Genomic DNA, 13,289 nt, shown 5'->3' on the forward strand with positions numbered 1-13,289 from the left:
TGCACGTGTGTGTACGTGTGTGCAGATATCAGCGTCTCCCCGGTGACAAGTGTAGCGGTGGGGCAGCTAGCCTGTTTGAGCCGCACACGATACGCTGCTCGGCGGCAGTCGGCGATATCTCCGTATGGCAGCGGTTCACCAAGCCCGACCGGAACGTCACCTCCGCCTCCATTGTCCTGGCAGCCGGCGAAGGTTTCCACTTGGGAGTGTTGCTGCCGGATGGGTACGGGCATAGTGCTAGTGTGGAGATTATCTGGCTGTTTGGAGACAGTGCAGCACTGACTACCAATCACCTGAACACAACCGTACGTCATGCCTATCAGACGCCGGGAGAGTATCACTTAGTTGTTAGCGCCACTTTCGGCCGCTTTGTCAAGCATTCGCTCACCAACATCACCGTCGTAGGTATGTGTGCGTACGTGTGTGTGTGTGGGGGGGGGGGGGGTGCATGCGTGTGTGTGTATGTGTGTGTGGGGGGGGGGGTTGTGTGTGGGGGAGGGGGGGGGGGGGATGTACAGTCAGTATCGCCTATAGCGTTGGTATTTGATTTTGAGCATTTTATCACTATAAGCGATATATTACTATGACCGATACTGCATGCAATGTATGCGAGTGGGGTGTCAAACGACTCAGCGCGCCGTGCACATACGCATTACATACATGTACATGATTGTACAATGTCATGTAGCTGGCTGTAGCTCCTGCCTGGCACACAAAATCAGGATTTCCTCATGATGGAGGCATATTTTGGCAACTTATACAAACAAAACTCACCAAACAACACTCACTGGACAAGTTCTTCACGAAGAAGTAACACCCTGTTCTCCTCTGACATTGCTTGATTTTACATCAATCACTATAACCGATGCAAAAATAGTGTAATAAAGGTCTTTTGAAATATGAATTTGATCACTATAGGCGATATAATTATTACTATAGACGATTATTACTATACGCGATAACTGTGTATACTTGGTTATGGCAAATGAAAATGAATTTGAGAAATTGATCGCTATATCCGGTATTATTACTATAGCCGCCAACCTTATAGGCGATACGGACTGTATGTGTGTATAGACTGCTTCTCTTGTGTAATCAACGGTGCTAGTAAATCTTATATCAGATCCACTCTGATTTAGCCATCCACACTACAGTAGTAGCAAGTATTACCTTTACTGGGGGCAGGGATAAGTGCAGCTGCATCCCGGGACGGATACTTTGATGCCGTCATTCCTTTTTCTGCACCTTGTTCCCACCCATGCATGTACGGCGGGGGGGGGGGGGAGGGGCGTTGCCCGGAAACCCCCCAGATGTTCCAAACGTGCAGCGTTCTTGAGCAATTTTTGGTAGGGCGCGCGATCGATCTGACAAGAATGCAAAATTTCAACAGATCGTAACTCAGTCAAATCTCGATCAAATCCAAAGATCCAAATATCCAAGTCGAAGAGAAAACTCTCAGCTGCCGCTAGAACCAGTTTGCAAAGCGCTGCGAGCAATGGTTCTTGAGATTCGTAAGTTGAGCCGCGATCTCGGCAATTTCGAAAGAATGCACCGCGACTTGAGTAATGAGAATTTGAGACTTTTCGTCACTCTGACTTGCTCAAATTTGCACGGTTTCGCTTGTAATGCTCTCAGGAGTACACAGCGAAAAATCGAAACTCTGCGATCGAGAAAAATGAAATAGCTGGAGCAGGGCACGTTTGGGGCATTTTCGCACTGTCGCTGTACTCTAGCACTGGCTATCAATACCATGGTTGACAGTCCTGGCTATCAATACCATGGTTGACCCCATTCTCTTCCGCTCCACACACACTACTTACCTTTCCAGGAAGCCCAAGATTTTGAAAATTGAGTTAGGGTGACCCTGCGTACGCGCCTGCCACCCACTTACCGAGGTGTAGTGAGCCCATAAGTGGGATCATTTTCAAGTCCACCCATAGTTTGGGAATTTCAGGGGGTGTCAGCCGTTGGGCAGTTCAATAGCCAATTGAGTCATCTTTCCAAGATTCCATTTTTTTGTCTCTCTCCCCTCTCCTGGGGAGATCCACGTGACCAGTTTTGACAGTCAGCAAGTGTGTGTGTGCGTGTGTGTGTGTGTGTGTGTGTGTGTGTGTGTGTGTGTGTGTGTGTGTGTAAGGAGGGATTCACTGGCCAAGCTGTGTGGTGTAGACCAGGCTGAATAGTGGCGGTCTATTCTTCAGCCTCGCAAGCTGTTGAATGGTGCAATCCCAGCACAAGTTCTGCCGTAGCATCGCTATCATCGCCTCCGGTGATGGGCGTCAAAAGGTCAACGGTGTGTGTGTGTGTGTGTGTGTGTGTGTGTGTGTGTGTGTGTGCATGTGTGTGTGTGTGTCCGTATGTCCGTATGCATGCGGATGTGCCGTACTGCTTGTGTGTGCATGGTTCTGTGCTCTGTCCTGCAGGCAAGCTGCCGGAGAATTTCTCAATTTCCACGGGTGTCGTCAAACCGAGTGGTCATATACACACGGGAGAAAAGGTGTTACTCTTGGCTAATGTACCTGGCAATCGCGTTGGCGTGAAGAAGGTGAGAATGAGCAACACAGTCGAGGATATGAAGGGCTCCAATTCAAAACGCGATAAGGCCATGGTAAAAAATAAAGTTGATTCTCAGGTCATGAGCCTGTGAAAATCGGTGCGAGCGAGCGATTTTTTATTTTAATTCCCACAATTTTTTTATTTCCAAAGATAGGGTCACACATGTGTACGTCACAGGTTCATAATTAATTTATAATTATTTTATTATTCAGGCCAGGGAGTAGAAAAATACCGGTATTTTACTACTCCCGGATTCATGCCTTTCGCATTGACCGTTTTCATGCACGCATATGTGCATGCATAGAAATAAAAAAAATCGTCGGTGCGCCGCCAAAAATCGATGCGCGCGTACTTGAGAATCAAAGGTATTTTTAACCATGGCCTAAAGACCAAACCAGAGATTTTGCAATGAATAACATTAGTTCCGTGGTCATACCACACAACAAAGAAGTCTCAAAAGAGGTTTAACCAAAATCGCTTTTCTTGTCACTCTCATCAGTGGATTTTCATGACTGAAGAATAATAGTGTACAGCAGAGCAATAAATGACTATTGGAATGATACATTTATACAAGAAACTTGAAAAAAAGTGCTAAAAAAGGAGCGGGAACAACGAGGTGAGATAGTAGTTATGAGCCATATACATTAAATCACAAAAATGAACAATGTGAGAACTCACGAATATAACTTGAGTGCTACTACATGCTTCTTTTGCCTACAAAGAACTGGCTTATACAGACGAATACACACAGCTTCAAGCACCTGTACTTGTCGAGTATATCGTGCGCGCCAAATTACAGTGAAACACAATCATCATTATACTTCTAAACACCTAGGGTTTGACAAAAAATGAAGATACACAGCAGACTTCTGACTATCACCATCTTCATCCAGCTCCTCCGTCCCGATGCTGCCGTCGTCGCCAATCTCATCATCGCCGTCCGCATCACCTCCGTCCATCTCGTCATTCAATTCATCGTCGTATTCCTTGTCGACTAACATACACAAACAGCAAGTCATGACTGACAAGTGGCCCATGACAGTCTCAGTGCACTTGGTTTACATGCAGCCCTGCAAGATTTGGTTCATTGTAAACGAAAACTGTTCACTATAAATGGTCAATTTTGTATGGGTTCAAACAGGGACAATGTCAGGGACAATGTCATGGACAATGGCTCGCTATATCACGAAATTCGCTATATGCGAGTTTGTTATAAGTGGAGTCGACTGTAGCTTGTTCGCTATCATCGCTTCAGCGATGGGCATGTGTGAGTGTGTGTACGTGTGTGTACGTGTGTGTGTGTGTGTGCGCGCGTGTGCGTGCGTGTGTGTGTGTGTGTGTGCATGCGCGTATGTGCATGCGTCTATCTGTACGTGGTGTCGTCGCTTCGGTGCTTCACAGTGCTAGGATTGAAGCGAATGCTCAATGCAGCGAACGAATACTCCTGTTCCCGAATATGCGTGTACGCCTGAAATGAAAGCACACCTTATGCACGATTACCTGGCTGTAACCTTGGTAACCATAGACCATCAACAGGTGGCTACCCGTATTACAAGACGGAGAGAGACATTTGAAAAGGACATTGTTATCATGTTGGCTTGCTGACGATAGCGCATGGAAGGAGAAAAAGCCTACTCAAATTCTGCACCGCATAGGCCTATTCCACATGGATATCAAAAAGGCGGGTTTCTGGACATTTACGAATATTCTTATTCCACATAAACGAAGAATAATATTAGGGAGGTTTCGCTCTACGGAATTACGTATGAAAATAACGTATGAACTGCACGGAACTTTCATACGTAAAATCAGAGCTGTTGGGTTTCGCTCTACGTGATTTCTCCACGACTGCTCAACATGCGTTGTTGCTTCGGAGACGCGTTGGCTGCATGCGCCCACCCCATGCACCATGAACCGAAACCGCGTTTTCCATGATATTTTGCACGTGGTGTACGGTGTGTGTACCTTGTGTTTCGCGCGGCTTGAATGTTGCCATGGACAAATGCGGAAATGCGAAAAAAATATTTCAAAAAGTCCTACGGAGGACCCAACGTAGGAAAGAGCTTTCCTACGGAAATCCGTAGAGAGATTTACGTATGAAAGTTGCCCTCGCTCCCCGGCGCGTACGACATACGGATTTTCATACGTAATTACGTAGAGCGAAACCTCCCTATTATTCTTTTTCCTGTCTGCATATTACGATTACTCGAATAATTCTAATACTATTCCTTTCAGCCTGTGAAGTTCGCACAACACTCATCCCAGCAGCTGACCTACACCTGGACGGTATGCGGTAGAAGGCATGAAGTCCAGACTATGTGGCTGGAGGTTGCTCCTGTTGCCTCCGGTACAGGCGATTTCCAATACTGGTGAGTTATTGCTTGTGACTGCCTTGTCTGGTGAGTCATTGCTTAGTCAAATGACTGTCTTGTCTGGTGAGTCATTGCTTTGTCAAATGACTGCCTTTGCCCATTTGTGTCACTTGTGGGAAAATGACCGAAAGTGGGTCACGTGTTGGCAAAAATGAGAAAAAGCGAGCCACTCGTTGGCAAAAATGTGCGAAAATGAGTCTCCCAATTACCAGCAAACATACCGATATTTTGCTCCGTTTTGCCAGCAAATTCTCTTGTCAAAGTTCTTCGATATTTTGCTAGCAGAATTGCTAGTATTACGTTTACTTGGGGCATGATCGATTGGGCGAATTCCGAGCAAGTGCGCTCCGAGTGAGCGTGATCGATTGGCTGAATCCAGAGCACTAGTAGGTGTAGTTGGAGTGGAGTCCGACCACACGGCCCCCACACCGGGAGTGGCCGGAGTGGTGGTGGACTTTGGTGTTGACAGCTTTCACAGACTCTTTGTGCGACATGTGTACATTTTGCGTACTACACCCTTGTTTTGTTCGATTGGGCCAGCGTTGCTCGGACTACACCGCCTGCTCACACTCAATCCAGATGCGCCAATCGATGACACCCTTAGTCACGTGACTACCTTGCCTGGCTGTTTGTTGCTTATTTTGAAGTAGTAATATGCTTGGCTGATATTTTTCAAATGTGCACATTATTTTCGGTGCACATGCTGGTTTTCCATGGAATACCATCAGCACAACTCTGTGTGTGTGTGTGTGTGTGTGTACGTGTGTACGTGTGTTTACATGTGTGTATGTGGGTGTGGGTGGGTGGGTGGGTGTGGGTGGGTGTGTGGGTGTGTGTGGGTGTGCATGTGGGCATGTGTGTCTGTGTGGGTGTGGATGTGCATGTGTGTATGTGCTCCAGCAATATAACCCTGCAGCTGAAGAATCCACTGTATGTGTCACACGTGGAACACTACACATTGAAGCTGGTCGGTAAGTCCTGCTCTACTGTTGTTATCGCTATTGCTGTTGTTGCTTTTGCTGTCGTTGCTTTTGCTGTTGTTGCTGTTGTTGTTGCTGCTGCTGCTGCTGTTTTTGTTGTTGCTGCTGTTGTTGCTGCTGCTGCTTCTGTTGCTTCTGCTGCTGTTGCTGCTGCTTATGTTGCTTCTGCTGCTGTTGCTGTTGCTGCTGCTGGCGGTGATATTGCTGTTCCTGTTGCTGCTACCAATGCCGTCGCTGCTGTTGTTGCTGCTGCTGCTATTGCTGTTATTACTGTTGCTACATAACTGTCAAGAGTGTGCAACTACTGGTCGGGGACTGTCCCTGCATGTGTACTGAATTGCGTTGCTTTTCACGACGTAACCAGCCCTACCCTGTGCGCATGGCACAGGGGTGTGATGCTGACTGCATACAATGCAGTATTTTCTGAAAGCAAGTGACCATTGAAACTGATGTAATGCTGAAAGCGAGGCGCTGTTGTCTGTTGTCGACTAGCAGCGATTACTGTAATGTTGTGCATAAATAGCCGGGCTTATTCCTGTAAAACCACGGTTTATTCCTGTAAAACCCCGGCTTATTCCTGTAGAAGCCGGTGTAATGGCTAGGCTTCTATTCACATCAGGCTTCTATTCAAACCAGGTATTTCTATGTGTGTCAACACTTAAACTAGACGTTTGTGCCGACAGTGTATCTTGAAAATCAGGCTTCTATTCAAAACAGCCTTCTGTGTGAGGCAGGCTTTAATACAAGACACTACGTGTGCGTGTACATGTACTGTCTGGGATGCTGTCAGTCCTGAGCGTAGTGTCATGTCTTCCCCTTGATTCTGTCTTCCCATTACGTTCCCTGCTGGACTGTGCACTTCAGCATAAAAAATAATTTAAAATATACATTATATATTACACCTAGAACATTAACGGCCAAGCTTGGCCGCACCAAACATGACACTTTACTTGAACAATTTCAACCCAATTATACTATCCTTCTGTACACACAAATTAGGCTTATACAGACGCTGACAGATGGCTTCCAAAACTTTTAACTGTAGTCCATGACCACGGCACAATACAGTGAAAGAAGAGTCGGAATACGAATTGCAACAATCAGGACTAGCCAACAGATGATTGTACACTGAAGACTCATTACCACGAAACCTACGCACAACACTAACATTCTCACCGGCACTCTCACGATCACTACAATCGTCGCTCTCCGACTCATTGCTCCCTTCACCTAAGTTAGAGAAATAACACTAAGAACAACAGCAGTGAAATTTACAAGTGTGAATTTTAACAATGAAAGCGAGAGCAATATTATATAATTTATTTTTCACTGCTATCAGGTTCCGCCTCGATTTATCTGTGCTGCGCTGATGAGTCCACAAAGGACGAAACACTTCTGTCCGCAGATTGAGTAAATATATAATCATCCACCACCACACTACACCGTTGCGCTCTCCGGCCGACCTCAACATATTGCCACAGCGCACCATCAGCAAAACGACACTTCAGTTGGTACTCTGCTTCTTCAGACAGCAGCTGTTTCGATCATCTGGATCCGAATGCTGCTACTTGCCCCTCTTGATTTCAATTATATAAAACGAGAGAGCTTGGAAGCTCAGGGCCCTACGCTATGCTTTGTTGCTTAGCTCATCGTGCATGTTGTTAGAACTGATGGAAATATTTCCTTGGACCGGCGCTGACTCTGCCGATCACGGGCGTTCTGGAGTCGACGGGATGTCTGTCCTCACGTTTCCTGGGACCGGCGCTGACTCTGCCAATCACGGGCGTTCTGGAGTCGACAGGATCTCTCTTCCGACGTTTCCTGTGACCGGCGCTGACTCGCCCGTTCACGCTTATTTTGGAGACGACGGGATCTCTCTTCCAAAATATGTTTTGCTGACGCATCCTATCACCTATTCGGCAACTAACGTCCATTCTAATTGCATTTCCTCGTCTCCCTATTTCTTTCCAGAAAGTCTCCCTATACAACAGGGAGTCGTATACATAATACGACGAATATTGTGGCCAGCTGTTTGTGGCCAGCTGTGTTTGATGGTACGGTGCGGTACGGGACAGATACGGGAGCCAGAAAATATTGTGGCCAGCTGTTTGTGGTGAGCTATGTTTGATGGTACGGTACGGTGCTGGACAGATACGGGATAGCGCCAGGCGTGACACAAACAAACAAACAAATAGATACCAAATTAAAGCTGTGTGGACCCTGGCTAGCGCCAGACGTTACTGAAGTAACGTCTTCTGCATAGCTACGGGAATAAAATAAAACTTTTTTTAAAGTCAGTCTGCGATGTGTTCAGTTGTGCAATGATGTGCTTTGGTCTGTTTCCTGTGTTAGCCATTGCGCCCAACGTGGTGTCAGGACAATACTCTAACATCTCCGGCCTATTGTCAATTGTCTGGCTAAGCAAAGGCCACACCAGCCCGCAGGCATTCCATGTTATAGCCGAATCGTAAGTTTGGCCCTGAGCAATGTAAAACAGCCGCCTTCTCAGACAGATGGTCTTTCCACACTGGTCTGTGTGTGCATGTGTGTGTTCGTGTGTGTTTGTGTGTGTGTGTGTGTTTGTGTTTGAGTGTGTGTGCGTGTGTGTGTGTGTTCGTGTTTGAGTGTGCGTGTGTGTGTGTGTGTGTGTGTGTGTGTGTGTGTGTGTTCGTGTGCATGCGTGCGTGTGGGTGCGTGTGTGCATGTACACTACATTGACACAGTGTTATTCTCTTGACGACCATGGCACTGTGCCACAACACTCCATCAGTAAAGCAAGATTTCACTAGGTGTTCATCAGATTTATGCCTGCTGAGCTTTCTTCTGTTTGTCTGTTTGCCTGCATGTGTGTGTGTGTGTGTGTGTGTGTGTGTGTGTGTGTGTGTGTGTGTGTGTGTGTGTGCGTGCACGTGTGTGCGTGCACGTGTGTGCGTGCACGTGTGTGTGTGCATGTGTACGTGTGTGTGCATGTGTGTAACCCAATTAGGAAGAATGCAATATACACAATAGTAGCTGGCGGAACGGAAAGAGAAGTGACCACTCGTGTTCGCCCAGGCGTCTACAAAATCAATGTGAGTGAGACTGGGCTAAGGGCACCACCGCTACTACTGGGTTGGAGGTCTATGAGTAGTGCAGTGCTTCTCTCTCTCTCTCTCTCTCTCTCTCTCTCTCTCTCTCTCTCTCTCTCTCTCTCTCTCTCTCTCTCTCTCTCTCTCTCTCTCTCTCTCTCTCTCTCTCTCTCTCTCTCTCTCTCTCTCTCTCTCTCCTCATACACACACACACACACACACACATGCACGTACTCACACACACACACACACACACACACACACACACACACACACACACACACACACACACACACACACACACACACATTAACTACAACACACAGCAACTTGCGGTACGGGGGAGTGCCGGCCAGCGGAGTGAGAGGCTACGGAAAGAAATACGTATACACTGCCAGAGCAGAATGTTGGCGGAGCCAAGTATCTACGAGAGAGGATTCAGGGTCGGCCGGGTAGACACTGCCGAAGCAGAATGTTGGCGGAGCCAAGTATCTACAAGAGTCTGCGTCCGAGGGACGGCGACCGAGGGCCCTGAGTAGCCGGAAATGAGCTTGGCCAACACCCCGTTTATTCACTTTATCAAAGCAAATTAGTGATGAGAAATGGGAGGTGGGAGGGTGAAACACTACGAGCAAGCAAGAATGATCGTCGCGCAGAACGGATCGAAAATATATAGCAGAGCAAGCTCTAGCAAGACATGCAACGATGCATGCCACCCACGTTGAGTTACAAGCAAGCGCCATCATAACACCCGCGCATCGGAGGCGAGCGACACGCATGAACGCCACGTAAAGAGACACGTTCAATGTCACGTAGAGAGATGCATTCAATATCATGCAGAGTGCCAAGCCGCACAGAGACCATAGCCAGCAGCAAAGCGTGAGCATGCAGTAACAGCACTATCAAACATAGCAGCATAGATTGAGCGGTAGCAGAAAGCTGCGTGCACCCATTAATCTGCATTATCACCATAATGCTACACACACACACACACACACACACACACACACACACACACACACACACACACACACACACACACACACACACACACACACACACACACACACACACACACACACACACAAACACACGCATCTCTGTTATTTTATGCCTCGCATGCACGGTCAACATCCAGATGTGAGTCGACTCGTTGACTTTGAAACATTCTGGAATATACCAGTGCTACAGTAACCATGGCGATGCCAAAGTAGCCGACTCGGCAGCTTTTTTGTGGCCAGTTGGAAGTCCTATTCGCCACAGCTCAATGTATATTGTATTCATATTTAACCGATTGTCAGAGTTAACAGATGTTACTTTAAGTATTGTGAGGTGCGAGGTGTCCTATTCTAGAAATTTGTCATTTGCTTGTGTTGTCATGCTTTCCATGTGGCTGCCTGGTGTCTTGGAGTTGTGAACCAGTGTATGTCTTGTTTTTGTGTGTATGCTCTTTGTGTGTGTGGGGGGGGGGCGGGGGGTGTGCGTGTGTGTGTGTGCACGCGCGTGTGTGTGCATGCGTGTGTGTACGTGTGTGCGTACGTGCACGTGTTTGTCCTTGTTTTGGTCATATCCTCGCTATCCAGGTGACGTCAGTATACCCCGAGACCGTCGTCTGTTCCAACACGTTGTCCTATGAAGTGCACGCATCACCAGGACAGGTGAAGACTCCAGGTGCCTTCAGTGTCCAAACTGGCACCGTTTCCAACTCTCATCTGCTGCAGTGGAAGCCAATACCTCACGCCCTCGCCTATCAGGTAATGCTCGAATGAAGTGTACTGAATGTGTGTGTGTGTGTGTGTGTGTGTGTGTGTGTGTGTGTGTCCCATATGGTGCAGTGGTATGTGCAGCGATTTCCAATCGAGAGGTTGCGGGTTTGATTGCCGACGATTATGGTCACACACGTCTTTCTTCTCTTTCTCAGACTCCTCCTGACTTTTCTTTCATTCTCCTGGGTGGTTACCAACAGCCAGTGCATGCCGGAGTATGTGGGTGATGTGTGTGCGTGAAAAAAAATAAAAAATAAAAAAGACCAAAAAGTAGGGATTCACTGGCCAGAAAAAGCCACTTCATAGCTGTGTGGTGTAGACCAGGCTGAATAGTGGCGGTCAATTCTTCAGCCTTGCAAGCTGTTGAATGGTGCAATCCCAGCACAAGTTGCTATGGCTTCTGCTGTAGCATCGCCATCATCGCCTCTGGCGATGGGCGTCAAATGGTCAAATGGTGTGTGTGTGTGTGTGTGTGTATGCAGGTGTGAAAAAATGAAAAATAGTGATTCACTGGCCAGAAAAAAGCCACTATAAACAGCTGTGTGGTGGATACCAGGCTAAAATTAGTGACGGTCAATTCATCAGCCTTGCAAGCTGGTGAATGGTGTAATCCCAGCACAAGTTGCTATGTCTAACATAGCTCTTCGCTATCATCGCTTCCGGGATGGGCGGGTCTGAGGTCTGATGTAGATGTATGTGTGTGTGTGTGTGTCTGTCTGTCTGTCTGCGTGACTGTGTCTGTCTCACTGCGTGGCCTTGTCCCGATGTGGTTGTTTGTGTGTGTCTACATTATGTGTGCAATATGGAGGTTTTGCAAGACAATTTTTGCGTTCGTGTTCGCACTGCTATGATGGTCGAAATTCTCGTTATGATGCGGATTAGCAACCGGAATTCGTACTTGCATGCCGTTGACAGGTTGTACATGGGTACGGACAGTAAAACGCAGTGTACTTATCACTGGCCGATTCGTGTTTCGACCGCTTATCCGAACGAAAAGTGCGAAAGTTCGGTATCCAGAACGCGAAATTCATGATGCTAAACCTCCGTAGTGTCCCAGGAAGCGAGCGTTAGTTTGAATGGTCTCTGCTGAGATGATACCCTGTACACCATAGCGCAGTGGTTAGAGCATCGCTGGCCTCTGGCCAAGGTCACTGGTTCTAGTTCTGGTCGGAACAGTCATGCTTTTCTTCAGACATTTTACCTTATCAACTCCCTCTATTGGGGAATACTTGAAAAATTCATATCAAATGTTGGTTACACACAGAGTACTCTAGTAAATACTGAACTGTTTCACACTGAACATGAACATGTGTGATGCACATGCCCTGGATAGAGAGGAGAGCTGGATAGCCACTGTGTTGTGATTCCCACGTATGTGTTTTGTCCTGAACTGCCACTTGTCTTGGGTTCTTCTCTCTCTCTCTCTCTCTCTCTCTCTCTCTCTCTCTCTCTCTCTCTCTCTCTCTCTCTCTCTCTCTCTCTCTCTCTCTCTCTCTCTCTCTCTCTCTCTCTCTCTCTCTCTCTCTCTCTCTCTCTCTCTCTCACACACACACACACACACACACACACACGTACACGTACACACCCGCAGGTTGCTCTAATCAGTCGCAACACACTGAGTATCAAGAAGCGTGTCCCGGCAAACCAGTGTTCTACAACTCAATGTTCGGTGAGCCTTGAGCACCCGAATGACGGAGGAGTTTACTTCTATCAGGTCCGCGCTGAGAACACTGAACATGACACTGGAAAATTCTCCTATTTGACGGGAAGCCCCGCAGCAACTCAATCGCCACCGTTGTCAGCTCCGGAGAGTCTGACTGTGAAGTGTCCCAGCAATAACCACTCACTGACACTGACCAAGTGTGCACTCACCTGGCACTACAATCAGCCAATCGATGTAAGTACACACATGTATAGTGTCAGCCGTATTATGGGTAGTGTGTGTGCGTCATTAATATTATCTTCCTATCATACCCTGGTTTCTCATCATTGTGTTGCTTTTGCCCGTAAAAAAGAGGCTGTTCACTAACTAAAAAAAACCGTGTGCGTCCTTATTTGGGCGGTGTGTCTTTAATAACAGGGTTTAAAGGGATACTGTCAACGGACTCCATGCCTACCATCATGACCATCAACTCCATGCCTGCCATCATGACCATCAACTCCATGCCTGCCATCATGACCATCAACTCCATGCCTGCCATCATGACCATCAACTTCAGCTATCACTCTGTACCTACTTGTACTAGTGCTGTAAAGTACTGCCAGAGCGTCCCACCAATCGTCCTTTCATGGCCGCGAGTGTGTGAGGTGGTCTGTACTGGGGTCATACACACACCTACGCAGCGACTGTCGCAGTGAAGCAACAGCGGCTAGGCGAAGGTAAATTCCATGCTGATCGTGCTGGCTGCAGCGCTGGGCACTGCAGTTCACATGGCTCACCGTACAGGTAGAATGCGACGCAATCCCAATGTTGCAAAAACAATGTGAGCCCCGTACGACTTCAGTCACACCAGACCATACAACGCTCACTTCTATGGCGGGAAACGA

The 13,289-nt window shown here is 47.4% G+C and overlaps 1 protein-coding gene across 1 annotated transcript in view; it reads left to right on the forward strand.

Moving 5' to 3' along the window:
• The window catches only part of LOC135828927 (uncharacterized), a 70,911-nt gene that overhangs the window by 34,632 nt on the left and 22,990 nt on the right, over positions 1-13,289 (forward strand). Inside the window, exons 16-23 of the mRNA XM_065341361.1 lie at positions 26-405; positions 2,424-2,545; positions 4,792-4,925; positions 5,829-5,899; positions 8,261-8,375; positions 8,895-8,979; positions 10,560-10,730; positions 12,334-12,639. Of these exons, the coding sequence (XP_065197433.1) occupies positions 26-405; positions 2,424-2,545; positions 4,792-4,925; positions 5,829-5,899; positions 8,261-8,375; positions 8,895-8,979; positions 10,560-10,730; positions 12,334-12,639 (1,384 nt within the window). The remainder of the gene's footprint in view (positions 1-25; positions 406-2,423; positions 2,546-4,791; positions 4,926-5,828; positions 5,900-8,260; positions 8,376-8,894; positions 8,980-10,559; positions 10,731-12,333; positions 12,640-13,289) is intronic.

Source organism: Sycon ciliatum, chromosome 12 (genome assembly GCF_964019385.1).
Source record: "Sycon ciliatum chromosome 12, ocSycCili1.1, whole genome shotgun sequence".
In the NCBI taxonomy this organism is placed as follows: Eukaryota; Metazoa; Porifera; class Calcarea; order Leucosolenida; family Sycettidae; genus Sycon; species Sycon ciliatum.